Raw genomic sequence first — 15,858 nt, 5'->3', positions numbered from 1 at the left:
CACCGGCACGACGCGTTACAATTTATCCTGGAAGTCCCTGGTTCTACTTTTCGGTTGCACTTGTAAATTACCAACTGGTTTGCCTCCGGCCAGTTGGGACGTTGATTGGGTTACATGGACCCTGAAACCTCCCTACGAGGAGAGGTCAATTAAGTATGTATCACCCCCAAAAGCTAGACTGATAAAGTTTTAAATTGGTGTTAAACTAGACAAGACCCAAAAGCAATTAAACCATGTTCCGGTACCAACTAAAATGCCTCAAACAAGGCGACATGCCTCTAGACGAATTCCTAACTAAAGCTGGCAGCCTTATTGATGATTGCGGCTTTTACCCAGCTTTTAGGGAAGAAACGCTCAAAGATACAATGGTATTAGGCTCGCAATCAGACAACGTTTGGAAGGATGCTATTTATACAGCAACTTGCAATCTATGTGTACGGACGCTTCTGCTAGCGTTCCGTAACTTTGTCTTGCTAGTGTATTTACTTCCAATTTTTAGTTCATATTTATAAGATTACAAGATGTCTGACAGTGTGAAAGCTTTAAGAAAAGAAAATGATGGCCTGAAAATGCAGCTACAGCAATTGACGAAGGGTTTTGAGTCCATGAAAGCCACGATGGTCGAAAGGAATGAAGCAATGGCAGCTTCTTTGCCGAACCAAGATGACGTCCAGTTCCTTAGAGATAGCTATGATAACCTGGTTCAATCGAAAGACGAAATAGCGCAAGAGTTGTTTAATTTAAACCGAAGATGAGTTGAGCTGAAGGAGAATGTCGGGAGAATTGATAAGGCAATTGATGAGTTGTTGTTTTATAGTTCTCAGTACAACCTAAAAATCATCGGTGTTCCTCAAGTTAATGATAAAGAGTCATCTGAAGAAACCGCCGAGCTATGTGTCAAACTATTTTCTGGTATTGGAGTTGATGTATCCATCTCTGATATAGATATTGCTCATAGAGTACCCCAACAAAATACTACGAACAGTTATGGCCGCCAGAGAAGACAGCCCAATTTAATCATCTGCAAGTTTACAAGAAGGCTGGTACGTGACAAGGTCCTGTCTGTGAGGAATAACGCCTCTCAATTAACAGTTCACAATTTGGAGCTTCCTTCTTCAACCACAATTGATCGGATTTCGATCTATAGTCACTTGATGCCCAGGCTGCAAGAATTATTACATGCTGCAAAGAACCATCAGGGAACGTACTACTACAAGTGGTGCTGGGCGAAGGGAGCAGCAATCTTTCTACGTAAGACCGACTCGTCCCCAGCTATCCGACTTGTGACCACAGATGATCATGCAAACCTGAGATTGCGTGAACCCTCAACTGCAGCCGAATGGCGCAGCAACAATGTAAGGGTAACAGAATGAACAAGAGAAGATCCGTAAAATTAAAAAAAATAAGTAAATAAATAAACAAATAAATAAATAAATAAAAGGAGCAGGGAGACAAGAGACAATGTCTCGTAGAAAGACAAAAAACCATTACATATGGATAACGCAATGTACATATGTTGGTCAATCTTCAAACCCTCCCCACCCTGAAGCCCAACATTAACAGGATAAGGAAAGCGAAACGAAAGTGGTGGGGAGAGAGAGAGAGAAAGAAAACAAAAAAGGAAAAGGAAATTCAATGGATTGCAAGAGAAAAATAAGTTCGAAAGAGTTAAAAAAAGAAGGAATTCAGTTACAAAGATGAGGAAAGGGAAGATGGAAACAGAATAAAGATAAAGGTCATTACAATGACGTAATATTCCAAAACGTTTACTGTAGCTACCTCTTACTGTACATGTATATTTCCGTCACTCCTTTCTTACTTGTCGAAAATGTTTGTCAGATTGAGCTGCATCTGGTGGTCTTACCTCTGCAAGTTTTTCCGTCCCCAGCGTATCCGGGCCTGCACGTGCACTGGTAGGAGCCAATAGCGTTGTTGCATGTAGCATTCACATGACACACAGGTGAAGAAGCAGTGCATTCATCAACATCTACAACATAAAGGATCAACTTTAACCGCTAGTACATAACATGCGGTCAATCTCCAAACCCGACCCAGTGAGTTTTGCTTTAAGTGATGGCGTCTCCTAGTCTGTTTTAATTAAAACAAAACACAGCAAAATACTGTGTTAAAATACAGTGTACCGAGGATGTTTGGATACAGTCAAACTCGCTCAAGAAATATGTGATTCAAATTCGTGTTTTACAGAACTTCTCTTTTCGCCAGGCGTGTTCGCTTAAAATTGAACCTTTTTTAATCTCAGAAACGAAAATTTATTTTATCCAATTTCATAAAATGTCATAAATAACGACAGCTCCCGTCAGAGCAGTGGAATTTAAACGCGACCTAATCTTGTCTTGCAAATGCACTGGTAGGAACCAAAAGTGTTGTTGCATGTAGCATTTACGTGACACACAGGCCTAGGTGAAGACGCATTGCATTCATCAACATCTAAAACATATAGGAACATATACATGAAATGATGGAAAGGTGCAACGCGTCCGTGGAAAGGATAGAATACAAGTTGCTTGGCAACGGGCGAAAGGACAACTAAAAAATCAGAGTCCTATGCAGGATTCGAACCTACGACCTCCGTAACATCGGTCGGATGCATTAACTAAGATACTAGAACTCTTAGAGAGCTAGTCCTGAATGGACAATGTGTCCCGCTTGGTCTGCAAGCTCTAGAAAGTCACACGCCTCAATGTTCACAAATACATAAAATGTGTTTGTAAAAATTAAGGCGTATGACTTTGTAGAGCCCGCTGACCAAGCAGGACACATTGTTCAATCAGGACCAAGATAAACAACCCAGCTCCCCAGGAAATCTGGTGGCTTAATGGGTAGAGCATGCGCATCCAACCAACGGTGGTACGGAGGACGTACGTCTGAGTCCTGCCTAAGGGCCGATTTACACGGTACGACTTTGTCGCATGCGACAACGGCTTACGACAGACCCACGACATGATTTACGATTGTTGTGTACGTCAGAAAAAATGTCGTAGCATTTTAAAACATGTTTTAAAACGCTGCGACAATCGTAAAGTCATGTCGTAGGCCTGTCGTGAGCTTGTCGCATGCGACAAACTCGTATCGTGTAAATCGGCCCTAAGACTCGCATTTTTCAATTGTCCTTTCTCCCGTTGCCAAACAACTTGTATTTTATAAACAGGAAAAACGTTAAGCGCGATTAACGTGTGGTCGATCTTCAAACCCACACCTTAAGTTAGATGGCTTTTGACTTTGTCAATCATAGTCAGAATTTATATGACAGGGCTTTTTTAGAAATCGAATGCCTACAACTATGAAATGATTCATAGGCCCATCTTTTATGTAGGGCTTAACGTGTAAGAAAAAGATCTCAGTTTGACCGTTAAAGTCCCAGGTGGTGCCCCATGCATGGGCAAGTAAAATATAGTCTGCCGCTAGACATGAGTGAAAGCTGTAAGTGGCTTTGTTGAGGCTGGTGATTAGTAATTTCCTGTCTCACACCAATCGCGACAAATCGATACAAACGTGAAGAGTTAGAAAACATGCCCGCAGACGATATTATTGGAAAGGTAACTGAGGCAACCGATTGGGTCAACTCGATCAAATGCAATGCCAGAGAAACGCCAGAACGAAAAAAGAAGGTCAGCCTTGCTTGGGCTCTAATGGCTTTAAACAACAACAGTTGCAGTTCAAACAGTTTAGGACAGTGCCTTTGTACGAAAATGGACGCGTGATCGCGTACCCTTTGCTGTGTCAACCACTGAGAGTAAAAGGATCCCATGAAGTTGGGGAAGGGTCTTGTCAATACTGCGGCTATAGTAATGCTCACACCTTATGTGCTTATTTAAATTACCTCTGCAGATTTTTCCGTCCCCAGCGAATCCGCGCTTGCAAGTGCACTGGTAGGAACCAAGAGTGTTGTTGCATGCAGCATTTTCATGACACACGGGTGAAGAAGCAGTGCATTCATCAACGTCTACAAGGTAAAGGAACAACTTTAATTTAACTGCAATTAGCATGCAGTCCATCTGCTTACCAACACCCCCTCCCCATCCCCCTCACTTACCCAATTTATTTTGCTTCGAGGGAACCATTAAAATTTAAAAGAAGAGAAAGTGGTGGAGGACGAGACAGCTAAAGGGGTTGCTGCAGAAAAGAGAATACGGACGAGGTTAAGCAAAGAAAAATGGAGGTGAAAAAGATGAGGCGGAGGCAGATGCAGATGAAGATAGAAATATGGCCAGGTAAATATAACAGTCATAAGTATGTAGAAAATGTTGGAGGAAGGAATTCTGATTAAAAAAAAAAAAAAAAAATTAGATGAGGATTAAGATGCAGACGTAGGTGAAAATAAATATGGGGTTCAAGATGGAGATGAAGTTGAAAATGTAGATGAATCAGGCCTGACGCGGGGGTAAAGATGAAGAAGGAGAAGGAGGAGGAGATAAAAGAAGTAAAAAGTTATCAGTTCTCACCTTCGGTGTTCATATCGCAAAATGCAAGTACTGGAATCCCTGGCTTTATTGAAGACATCCAGTACTTGCCGTTGGGGGCTCGTCCTTCACTCATCTTAATTTCCTTACAGGACTCGGCTGCTAGTTCAGAGATGGAGCCTAATTGGGCTGAAATTGAGAAACTTGTATTATTTCTTTATGTTTGCTTTAGCAGTCCTTTCTTGCAACAAACCTTCTAAAATTCCACTTACCTCTCTTTATGTATTTTCTGAAATAATATCTGTCTGCATCTGGAATAAAATCCTCAGGTCTGGCTTCTTTGGTACGATCACTGAATTCGCACATTTGGAGAGACATCACAAAGTTGAAGCTTTGGCAACGATCATCCTTGAGGCAGGCCGAAAGGCAATGAAGTCCAATATTGGCCGACATTGTTTGATAGATGTGTCCTTGCAACATCCATCCCAAGATGGACTCCTCAGATCCAAATGCAGGACATTGTTGAGAGTTTGTTTTAACGACAATTTGACAAGTGGCAACAAAAATCAAGAGCTCGGGCAGCGTTTTCATTTTCTTTGTGATAACAGCTGTAAAGCGTTTCCCAGACAACTATAAAGAGAATAAAAATGCCGACCTTAAACAAGATCTATCTTTTTTTCTCAAATGACTAGTAGTTCTTCTATATGCGTTGATGGTTTTGGTTCGTTAGTATCTATAACTATAGTCTGTAAGGGTAACATTACCCGATATTTTTTATTCCCGTATTTGAAAGTAACTCGATAATAACTAAAATGATATTTTGTTTCCAAATAAGTTAATTATTGATTTTTTCCCAGTTCAGCACATCACTGAATTTGGTGATTCAAGTTGCAGCAAGCACGAGTAGAATTTTTTTCTTCTTAGTTATTAAATCGAGCGTGAAATATCGGTATGCCTTTCTTCAATATTGCTTATAAAAAGGATCGTAAATATCAGTTACACTAAATTACGTACAAACAACTTTCTCTGAACTGAATCATATCATCGCTTTGCAATTCGCATTCCATGACTGAACGACTAACGAGAGAAGACATCAAATTGCGACACAAAGCTCTAGTTCTTAAATTCTTGAATAGGTATACCAATTGCAACTTTCAGTCGAATGTGTCAATATTTAGATTACATTAAGTTAAATTTCCTTACTGAGATGCTGGGAATTCTGGCCGTTCTATTTAAACAGGAAGATGACTATTATCTCCAGCTACAATAGTCTGTATATATTCTATCTAGATCAGGCACGCAAGATAATTTATTTTCCAAACTTAACCGCAGAGATGTAAATCATAATGGATTCTTTTTCTTTATCCACTCCTAAATTCGTATACATGAAAGAACATTAGAATACCCGATGGTACATCATAATAATCACATCAAAGTATCTCAAACGCTTAAGATGTTCTCTCGCGACTGAAATTGAATCTGGTTTTAACTATATTGGGACGCTAATATTTACTGGCTCCTTACAAACAGAGGCACTCAAGACGTTTAGCTTTTTCAAATTTACAATTTCGCAAGGCTGTGGTGACCAAAAGCACAATGAAAAATAGATGATTCACAAACTAGTCTATTATACTTCGGGCATTTTATAGGCTCTTTAATTCCAGAAATATTAAGCCGAAAAACCGGTGATCGGGCATTTCCGGAACATTTCATTTTATGGCATTCGCAACGACGGTCTTTAGTAATCTATCTCATTTCTTTAAAGTGATGATGATGATGATGATGATTATATTATATTATATCATATTATATTTTATTATTATTATTATTGATATAGCCAACACTTTTAGCATTTTATGAAGGGACCAAAAGAGTGTGGCAGAGCCACTTTAACATTTTTTATATAGTCCTTCTTGGAAACAAACATACCCATATTTGGAGTTTAGTTCCGAATAAATAATAATAATTTTTTGTATCCATCAGTTTCTTACAACCTAAATCGTGGTCAATCTCGTGGTTACAAATACACTATGGAGTCAGCTTATTTTAATTTTCGAAGGCTCAGCTAGGGGGTATCACTGCTTCAAGTAACGAAGGCCCTCAGCTACCTAATATACTTTACGTACTTTCCTTTCTGATTTTTGGTCCAACCGCCACTAGAAGTATCTCCGTACCAATATCAAATCGAGTCTTTAACATAGACATATAGACTTGTTTATTGTAACCTTTTTCAGCAATATCTGAATTACAGGTACATATCACCTGTTTAAACAAAGAAATAATCACATTCATTTTGCAATGACGCCTTTTACAGTAAAGATTCTTAGCTGCAAAATCCAGGTGAATAGTATCCGCGGTGAACACAGTTCTATTAAATGAAGTATCATGTTGTCTGAAAGAGAGCCAAGTGCGAGATCGTGTTATTTCATGGAACTTAAGGACTGGTCTTTACTTGTGACGCCAGCATGTTGTTACTGCAGCAATGTAACCAGTGTAGGAAGTAATCTGCTCATGTTATCCTTTAGCAGCATGATTAAAACATATATAAAACTGTTCTATTGAGGCCTTAAACTGCTGTTTAAAAGTAAAAAGTAAAATCCAAGCTTTCGCCGATCAACGGCATCATCAGGGATGAGAAAATATTCCGCGCGCGCTATATATATGCAAAGAAGGTGTAGGGAGAAAATGTGTAAAAGATGTGACGTATGTATGAAAGCTAAAGAAATGAACTGTGAGTAGAATACAAAACTCTAATGTTGGAGTGTCTCTAAACAAAGGACCTCTAAAATCGCTTAGAAATCGTCTCTAAAATAGAATATTAAAATAGAAGGTCTGCGAAATCAGTACATTCTTCTCGGGAATTGAGTGTGGGCTTGTACTTTCTAATGTAAAATGCTTCACAGAGGCGTAGATTAGCGGGGTCGTTTTCGCTCATAATAATCTTGACATCAATGCCTTTGTGACGCCAACACCTACCAAGACTGTTGAAAATAAAGTTAACGCAACCTGGAAGAAGATCTGCCCACAAAATGAATTCCCTACCTTTGTCCAAAAGAGCTTCCTCGCCTCAAACACGGATCTGCCCAGGTTCTACTATCTCATCAAGACACACAAAGCAAGCCCCTACATCAAAATGCGACCTATCCTATCCAATATCAATGGACCCACCCAACGCATTTCATGGCTCCACGCCCTTAACCCGATGCTAAAAAATGCCCCAGCCCATTTAGAAAACAGTCTCGAACTGATTTGATGTATTCAGTCTGGCGATCTTACAACAAACAAAGCGTTACCTTATCCATCCAGCCTCGATGTGGTATCCTTATACACCACAATTCCTATACAGGAAGCCATCAACAAAACTACAGACAGAATCCTATACCGAGTACTCCACCTCTGCAGACAAGACGTCTCAGATCTCCTCCAAGTCGCGCTAAACAACATGTATTTTTCCTTCAGAGATCAGGTTTTTCGCCAAAGAAAGGGCCTAACCCATAGCTTCCAGCATTTCAGGCATACTGGCCATCCTATTTATGGACAAAATTGAAACCATCGCCCTCTCCTCGGACCTAATGACGATATCTATCTCCAAACAATCAATGAAAGAAACAGCTAACCACTTCCACGACGTAATAAACAATGTGCACCCTAATTTGAAATTCAAAATTAAAAACCAGAAACAACATCGAGTGGCCTGTCATTGTCATTACTCGATTGCAAAGTCACCATATCCAAGGATGGCAACAGCTCTTTTGAATTCTACAAAAAACCACCCAAGAAACCGCTGTTTGTCCACCATCAATCAGCTATGCCAACCAAATCTAAACTCAACTTCATTGGTAACGATCGAAAACCCATCAAAGACAGATGCTCCTCAAATATATTTGCAAAACAACACCTAAACACATTCCATGACATCCTTCGCCTCAACGGTTATCCAGAGAACAGTATAGAGGAGACAAAACGCCCACAAAATCCACAAGGAAACCCCCAGCCTGGCAACACAGAATGGTCATATCTTAAGATCCCTTACATCTTTGAACGACTCAATCGCAGGATCACTAACATTTTCAGAAGAGGCAACATCCCAGTACGCATTGCTCACAAATCCTACCCGCTCAGACAAGCCCTATCCCACACCTCCACGGTGCACAAATGCACTAGAGACAAATGCCCTATCTCTAACACCAGATTATGTTTACGAAGAAATGCAGTGTACTAGCTCACGTGTAACAGCTGCAATCAACAATATATTGGTAGCACTACACGCTTCATCCACGACCGCGTAAGAGAACATATCAATAGCGAAAACTCCTCGGTTAAAAGACACATCTATTCCTGCTAAAACGAAGACTACAAAGGCATTGATGTCAAGATTATTATGAGCGAAAACGACTCCGCTAATCCACGCCTCTATGAAGCACTTTACATTAGAAAGTCCAAGCCCATATTCAATTCCCGTGAAGAATGTACTGAATTCGCAGACCTTCTATTTTTATATTCTATTTTAGAGACGATTCTCAAGCGCTTTTAGAGGTCCTTTGTTTAGAAACACTCCATCATTAGAGTTTTGTATTCTACTCACAGTTCATTTCTATAGCTTTCATACATACGTCACATCTTTTACACATTTCACCCTACACCTTCTTTGCATATATATAGCGCGCGCGGAATATTTTCTCATCCCTGATGATGCCGTTGATCGGCGAAAGCTTGGATTTTACTTTTTACTTTTAAACAGCAGTTTAAGGCCTCTAAAGAACAGTTTTGTTTATAGTGGAGGAAGTGTTTCGATCACTTTTTCGATCAATTCCTAAGATTACTGGTTTAAACTAAAAGTTCGAATTAAATATGAGACAATTCAGTTCATAAGTCGGTCTAGTCGAAACAAAGGCATCTTTAAAAACAAATGGGAGGGCCTCGATATTCTGGTGTAAGAGTTATTAATCCTTACCTGTCTGTCGGAGTGATGCGTATAATCAGCTTTTCAACATGTAATCATAGTTTTATTTTTTAGTTCTCTTACTTTAATTTGTAATGCATCAAGTACGTGTCAAATCATGACAATTAAAAAAAAAAGGAAGAACAAAAGATGCTAATTGACGACAGTTCCCCTTTTGCGTCATCAGGTTTTCCTCATGCTTGCTTGGATATTGAGAGGTGTCCCGGCCTTGAGCCACGATGCCCTACTCATTCGTTTAACATTTTGTACAATTTTTCACTGCGCTCGTGCTTGCAAAAGGTGAAATGTAGAACGTGGGCATTCGACGAGAAAAGTTAAATTCCTCAAAAATTCACACCGTTCATACCAATTTTAAACCGGTTAAGAGTTTAATTATTCGTCCAAAGAGATCTGTGCAGAGGTTTCCTTTCCTTCTCTCTCTGCCAAACAGGGTAACAAATAACAGTGATATAGTATCATTCACGGCAGAGTTTCTATTTTCAGATATAATTCCTGTTTGTCAGAACTAGGCGCGCACGGAATACATTTTTCCAGCAGTGGGATGGCTTATGGCATGCTGTCCACTGTTTCTAGCTGGGAAATACCCATTTTACGTTTAACAACTCTGTAATATATACTAGATTTAGCCAAGCCTAAAAGGGGAAATCCCATTCCTAACCACAGAAACCAATATAGTGTATATGGAAAAAATTATTCTTCTGCATAAAGTACAAAATTAGTTGTCATTAGTGTATACATTTTACAGTGGTCAAACAAGCCTTGCAAACAATAATCTAAGGGTATATTAAAATTAGATGCACAGTAATCTCTTTCACAAAAATTTTCGTTTGACTGATAATCTTCGCACCTTCTCTCCTTAATTAGAACATAGTTAAGGCATGGAGATGGTTGTGCAACTTGCAAGGGCACCCAACGTCAATTTTCGGACAATATCTGTTCGGAAGACGACTTGAGATCTAGAATTTTTGGAACATTTGTTGTCACATTTATTGCTTGCCTGCCTGTCCTAGGATTTTCGAACTTCTAAAAAATGGTATAATTGCCCATTTTTAACGAATTTTTACCTTAAAAAGGTCACCTAGAATTTTCGGGAGCCTTTTTTCTGGCTAAAATTTTCGAAAAAGTAAGTTTTCATCCCTATAATTTTCTGACCATTAGACTTTCAGCTAGGAAATCCGAACAGATGAAATATTTGTAGGGGATAAAAATATGCCTATATCTACAGTTTAAATACTAAAATACGGTAAACAATGGTATGTTTAAGTGGTTTTGAACTATATTCTCGTTGGGTGCCCCTACTTGGCAAGTCTTTTTGTTTCATGTTTTTGTCTGTAATTTTGGTCTTGACCGTGCACAAAACACACCTTTTTTCGAGAAGATAACCAATAAAATATTTGAATTAAATTATGCGCAATTAATTTGCGAACCCGTAAGAAGCGAAAACAAAAGATTCTGCACTGTCACGGTCAATTCAATATCGATTGCGACAACATTATTCTCGCTTAGGTTTCATAACCAGCTGTCCATCGATTAACTATGGTTAGCACAACAGCAAAAATTACTAGCTGCACCCTCTGTTTAGTGTAGTGGTACGCAGAATTCAATGTGTCCAGGGCCCAGGCGGAGGAGTGCATGAGACAATAGTGCATGAGACAATAGTTATTCGCGTTAAAGCGGGTAGAGAACAAACCGCTTTATCACCACTGAATTTGAAAAGGGTGTTGTACAGTTTCGTGTCGTTGGAAATGTAAACGGTTCGACCATGGCGAACACGGTGGTGTACAAGTAGAAACAGCAACTAATTAAAGAAAACGCAAGGTCAATTTTTACAGCAATTTTGTTTGAAGATGTAACACACTGAAAGAGATGGAGTTTGTTTGTTTTGAATAAAGTAACAAATGACCACTGAAGCTGCACGGTTTTATGTCAATGCTTTATTTAGATGTCCTTGACGATCTGGATTTTGTAACGCAGATGTTGGATTAAATGGCCAAATGAATAGTAAGAAACAGGACTTGTTAAAATCGGACCTTGTAAAGGAACTGAAACTGCGTAATATTAATGGCAAGTACATCGAGGGGAAAAATTTGTGTAGAAAACTCTTCTGGTGATAAAATTAAAATTCGGAAATGTGAGAGTATTTGCAATCCCTAACAATGCTTACAATGCAGCTACTCATGACATGCTCTCGCATCATTTTATTAGTTTTCTATGTTCCTATAATTTATTCGAAAGTTTACTCACTCTTTGAACGAACTGAAACACAGTTACAGTTATAGAAATCCAGCAAAAATAAACAATTGCAACCATTTCAGGATAGAATACTTCGTGTCGCGAACCTTTAATATGTTCATTTTTGGAACCACAACGATTGTTTGCCATGTAAATACTTTCGGAAACACAAATGGTAAGTTAGTACCATTATTTATCCAGAAGCAAATTCAACCAGTGATCAGAGCGTGTCTTGAACCCGGGATCCCCGGAGCTCAAGGCAAGCGCCCTAACCACTGAGCTGTACTGCCTACTAAAGGCGGTTATCTTCAATATTCTCTGACAACGGCTGCTGGTTGCGGACTGAGTCTGTCAATGCCTCATTGTCTGGCAAATCCTTTCTCGGAAAACTGCATGTGTGGCTGTGCAATGTTCCGGCGGCAATCGACAAATTGTTTACCTGAATGAAACCGTCCGTTTGCGACTCTTTTAATAATCAAACCAAAGGATTTTCCTTTAGTCACTTTCCGGCTCCTTTGTGAGAAAACAGCCCTGAGACAAAGGCGGACAAAAGCTTTCTCTTAAGACGCTCTAACGCTTGATTGCACCGCATGTGATGTGCACCGTGACATATGACAAGTTTATGTACTATCGCCCCTACTGTAAGTATTTAAGTATTTCGCAATTAGTCCATCGTGTTTTCGCTGATCAATTCTGGCGAACTATAATCGATTACTTCGATCCCTCTCAAACAAAGAATGAAGCTTAAATGACTGAAGAAGGACTAGTACATCGACACACCGTAACTTTGAGCAATGCTCTCCCCTCTACGGCGTTTATAAACGTATTTTTTCTAGAATTATGTTCACGTTATATATTATTCTTCGGCCATTCTCTTCATCTACATCTATATAACACTCTGCAAAGTTCCTTTTTGACTTCTTCTACGTCATCATAACCCAGGACCCACTTGCGGGCATTTGGTGTGACAACGCCATCATTTTCCGATCGTTCCCTTCGCGCTTACAGCTTTCAAGTCGCGAATTTTCCTGGTAACAAACAATACATGTGTTGCTGTATACGCGCAAGCTACAATGATGCCTCCTCGGAGGCAAAATCCTTGCGGGGCAATTAAAAAGTCAAGCTAGACGTAGTAATTCACTTACTCCACTGCAATTTTACAACCAAAAAATGCTGCTCACGACTGGACATCCATTTCACACAAAAAGCTTAGAAATGGAAAGGCATTAATGTAGTGTGGACAGTCGCCACAGTAATTATGAATTCGGTTCCAAATTAAGCAACCCTTGCCGGCTACAATACCGCGTGACAAACAAGACAAACGATTGTTATACCTCAATCGCTGTTAGAAATTTTGCCGAAAAACACAGGTTCGAGCTTATCAAACCGCTTTTTAAAGTCTTATCTGGCCAAAAAGATTCTAAACTGTCCCAAACATTGCTTACAGGTGCATTCGTTGCACATAATTGTAATGCAATCCAATAGAAATTGTTCCTTTAATATATAGATTTAGCCAAGCCTAAAAGCGGAACTCCGGTTTCTAACCCCAGAAAGCAATATAGTGTATGCAAGTTATTATGCTTCTGCATAAAGTGCAAAATTAATCGTCATGATCATGCCGCCGGATCACATCAAAGTATCTGAAACGTTTAAGATGTTGTCTCGAGACTAAAACAAATTCTGGTTTTATATAATTAAGTGTATTGGGACGCTAATAGTTACTGTCTCCTTACAAACAGAGGCACTCAAGTCGTTTAGCTTTCTCTAATTTACAATTTCACAAGGCTCTGGTGACCAATAACAGAGTGAATAATAAATGATTAACAAACTAGTTTATTATACTTTGGGCATTTTATGGGCCCGTATCGTTTTATTTTTAGAAGCAACTGGCATGGGGATTTTGCGGGTGTTTTCACAATAGCCAATCGTAAGAGACCGATTGTCGGCCCCTGATTAAATCTCGTGCAGGACACCCGGAACATAAAGGTATTTCAAAATGATGAAAAGATATAGTAGTTATAAAAATCAAAAGATATGGGACCGGGGTGACTCGGGGGTATAATACGTATGGAGGTTCCAGCTAATGGGTTCCTGCGCCAGCCAAATACAGCGGGAGAACGAATATCCTGGTTGTTCAGGCCAGTAGTGGTCCACGCGCCTGCTTTCAGTAAGGGATTCTAGAGACATAATGATAAATGCATTTTCACGACCATTTCACGTGTTGTAGCTGAAAATGTAACGTTTTTATGCCGAATATTAGCCCAATGTTGTAACCATCAGGACACCTTTTAGGATATAAAAATATAAAGGAACTAAGGCTAATTTTATCATTATAAAAATACACAATCATTTTGGGTCAGTAGCAGTGCCTTGTCACTAATGCTATGGTTTGGAGAAACGATAGTTGTTATCTTGTCCCGGTTTAATAGATTTAGTTTATGTTTAATTAATGAAATCGGTATCCTCCTTCTTTTGCTTTACCTGAGTAGGGCGTAAGCTTTTCCATGGTTTGGTCATATTTACAGAACCTGAGATCCATTTCCGTCTCGCCTATAGACTCCGAGGGGCTTGCCTTATCATGCATTGACAGCCATTCCCTCCAGATTACGTCGGGAAGTGTTTGGAAAGGATAGTTTAAGGTTGACATGGTGTAACTGTTGATTCAAAGAGGGTTGTTCTCTCTGAATATGAATGGCCTCTTTTATCTTGAATTGAAAACTGGTGGAGGCGTGATCTAAAACACTAGAACAATCTGCTGAATACGAGGCATGACAATGTTCAGAATTCTGCAGATGTTTGAAAATGTGAGAGGCTCTATCACTAGTTAAATGATCCTTCACAAGAGTGGAAAAATGCCGGACCGTATGCCGGACCGTATGCCGGACCGTATGCATACGATTTTTCATTAGCATTTTCTATTTATTATAAATTCAGCTTACATCGCTTTGTATTCTACTGAAGATGGCGGAAGTTTCCGTCGAAACATGTTTTACAAACTCAAAGGCTTCGTCTTCTTTACTTTATTGTTTACTTGTCTGCTACTATCAAGACCATTTAATTTTTCTTGCTCTTTAGCTTCCAATTCCTCTGTACTATTATTTCTTCTTTTTAAGGACCTGTGACTGTTTCGTAATGTCGTTAATCATTCATATTATACTTCGCCTCAATAGCAATTAAGTCTCCCCTTGAGATTTTTGCTAGCAGCTGAAATTCATGTAATTCGGTGGCCATAAGACGAATATCTCTATCCGCTCCTGATGTGGGAAACCTGTAAAACACCGCAGCACTGTCTCCCTCATCACAGCAAATGCACTAATCAGTGACACTAGCTTCGTGTTTGATGAATGGTCTGGTACAGGGCAAGTCTTTCTCGGAAAACCCGCTACCTCTTTGTTGGGCCTTCTTTAGTTTGGATAGGCTAAATTTCAAGTGGCATAATTAATGCCATTTAGCTTGATGACCATTGACTTACAAAATCGTCAACAGAAGTAGTTTCAGTGTCGAACTTTAGCTGCTTAGGCAGTCTATTGACAGACTTAGAGCGCTTTCAATTTGACAGAACTGTCCGGCCAGACTGGAAATCTGGAAGGACTAACTCCACAACGCTTTCGATTACCAAACTTAGCTTTGAGGACGATATATACTCCTCGAGAAGGATGCGACGGATTATCATGCAAATGTTCCGTCGAATAGTTGCATTTTCCTTGCAAACTGACAGGTCTGGCTGGCCAGTTCTGAGAAAAGTAGATTGTCCAGAAGGTACAATACTTTAACATCGGAGTGGAATGTACGGGTATTGAGAGGACCGTCGGAAAGGCTCACTTTGGTTTGCTGACAGGTAAGATAGGATTCCAGATAAGTTTCCACTGAAATGACATTTCAGCACATTCACGTGACTAATGAGACAAAAAGAATTAATACGTGGAGGTAAATTTCAGACTGGCCAACTTTCTGAGCAAGTTTGTGATTTTGCTTGTGTACTTAACGCGCTTGTACGTAGTGACATGTGGAGGCCGTCATCTCGGGTAACCAAGTGAAGAACGGGCACGACCCTGTTTTATTAATAGTCGAATTTCGTATTTCATGAAAACTAATACGCCTACTTTTTGGTGAGGTAAGGAGATATGTACGGGTCCGCAAATGATCCCAGGACCACAAATGATCCCAGAACCGCAAATGATCCCCAAACTGTACCGCAAATGATACCAGGATCGCAAATGATCCCATATTGGACGGCAAATG

General features: G+C 39.7%; 1 protein-coding gene across 1 annotated transcript in view; it reads right to left on the bottom strand.

Moving 5' to 3' along the window:
- The window catches only part of LOC138032755 (adhesion G protein-coupled receptor E2-like), an 86,066-nt gene extending 81,094 nt beyond the window's left edge, over positions 1-4,972 (bottom strand). Inside the window, exons 1-4 of the mRNA XM_068880474.1 lie at positions 4,694-4,972; positions 4,464-4,610; positions 3,842-3,964; positions 1,865-1,987 (exon numbers count right to left, since the gene is read on the bottom strand). Of these exons, the coding sequence (XP_068736575.1) occupies positions 1,865-1,987; positions 3,842-3,964; positions 4,464-4,610; positions 4,694-4,901 (601 nt within the window). The 5' untranslated portion in view covers positions 4,902-4,972. The remainder of the gene's footprint in view (positions 1-1,864; positions 1,988-3,841; positions 3,965-4,463; positions 4,611-4,693) is intronic.
- Positions 4,973-15,858: the final 10,886 nt, after the last annotated feature.

The sequence above is a fragment of the Montipora capricornis genome, chromosome 14 (assembly GCF_036669925.1).
Source record: "Montipora capricornis isolate CH-2021 chromosome 14, ASM3666992v2, whole genome shotgun sequence".
NCBI lineage: Eukaryota > Metazoa > Cnidaria > Anthozoa > Scleractinia > Acroporidae > Montipora > Montipora capricornis.
This window is presented reverse-complemented; position numbering and strand designations above follow the sequence as displayed.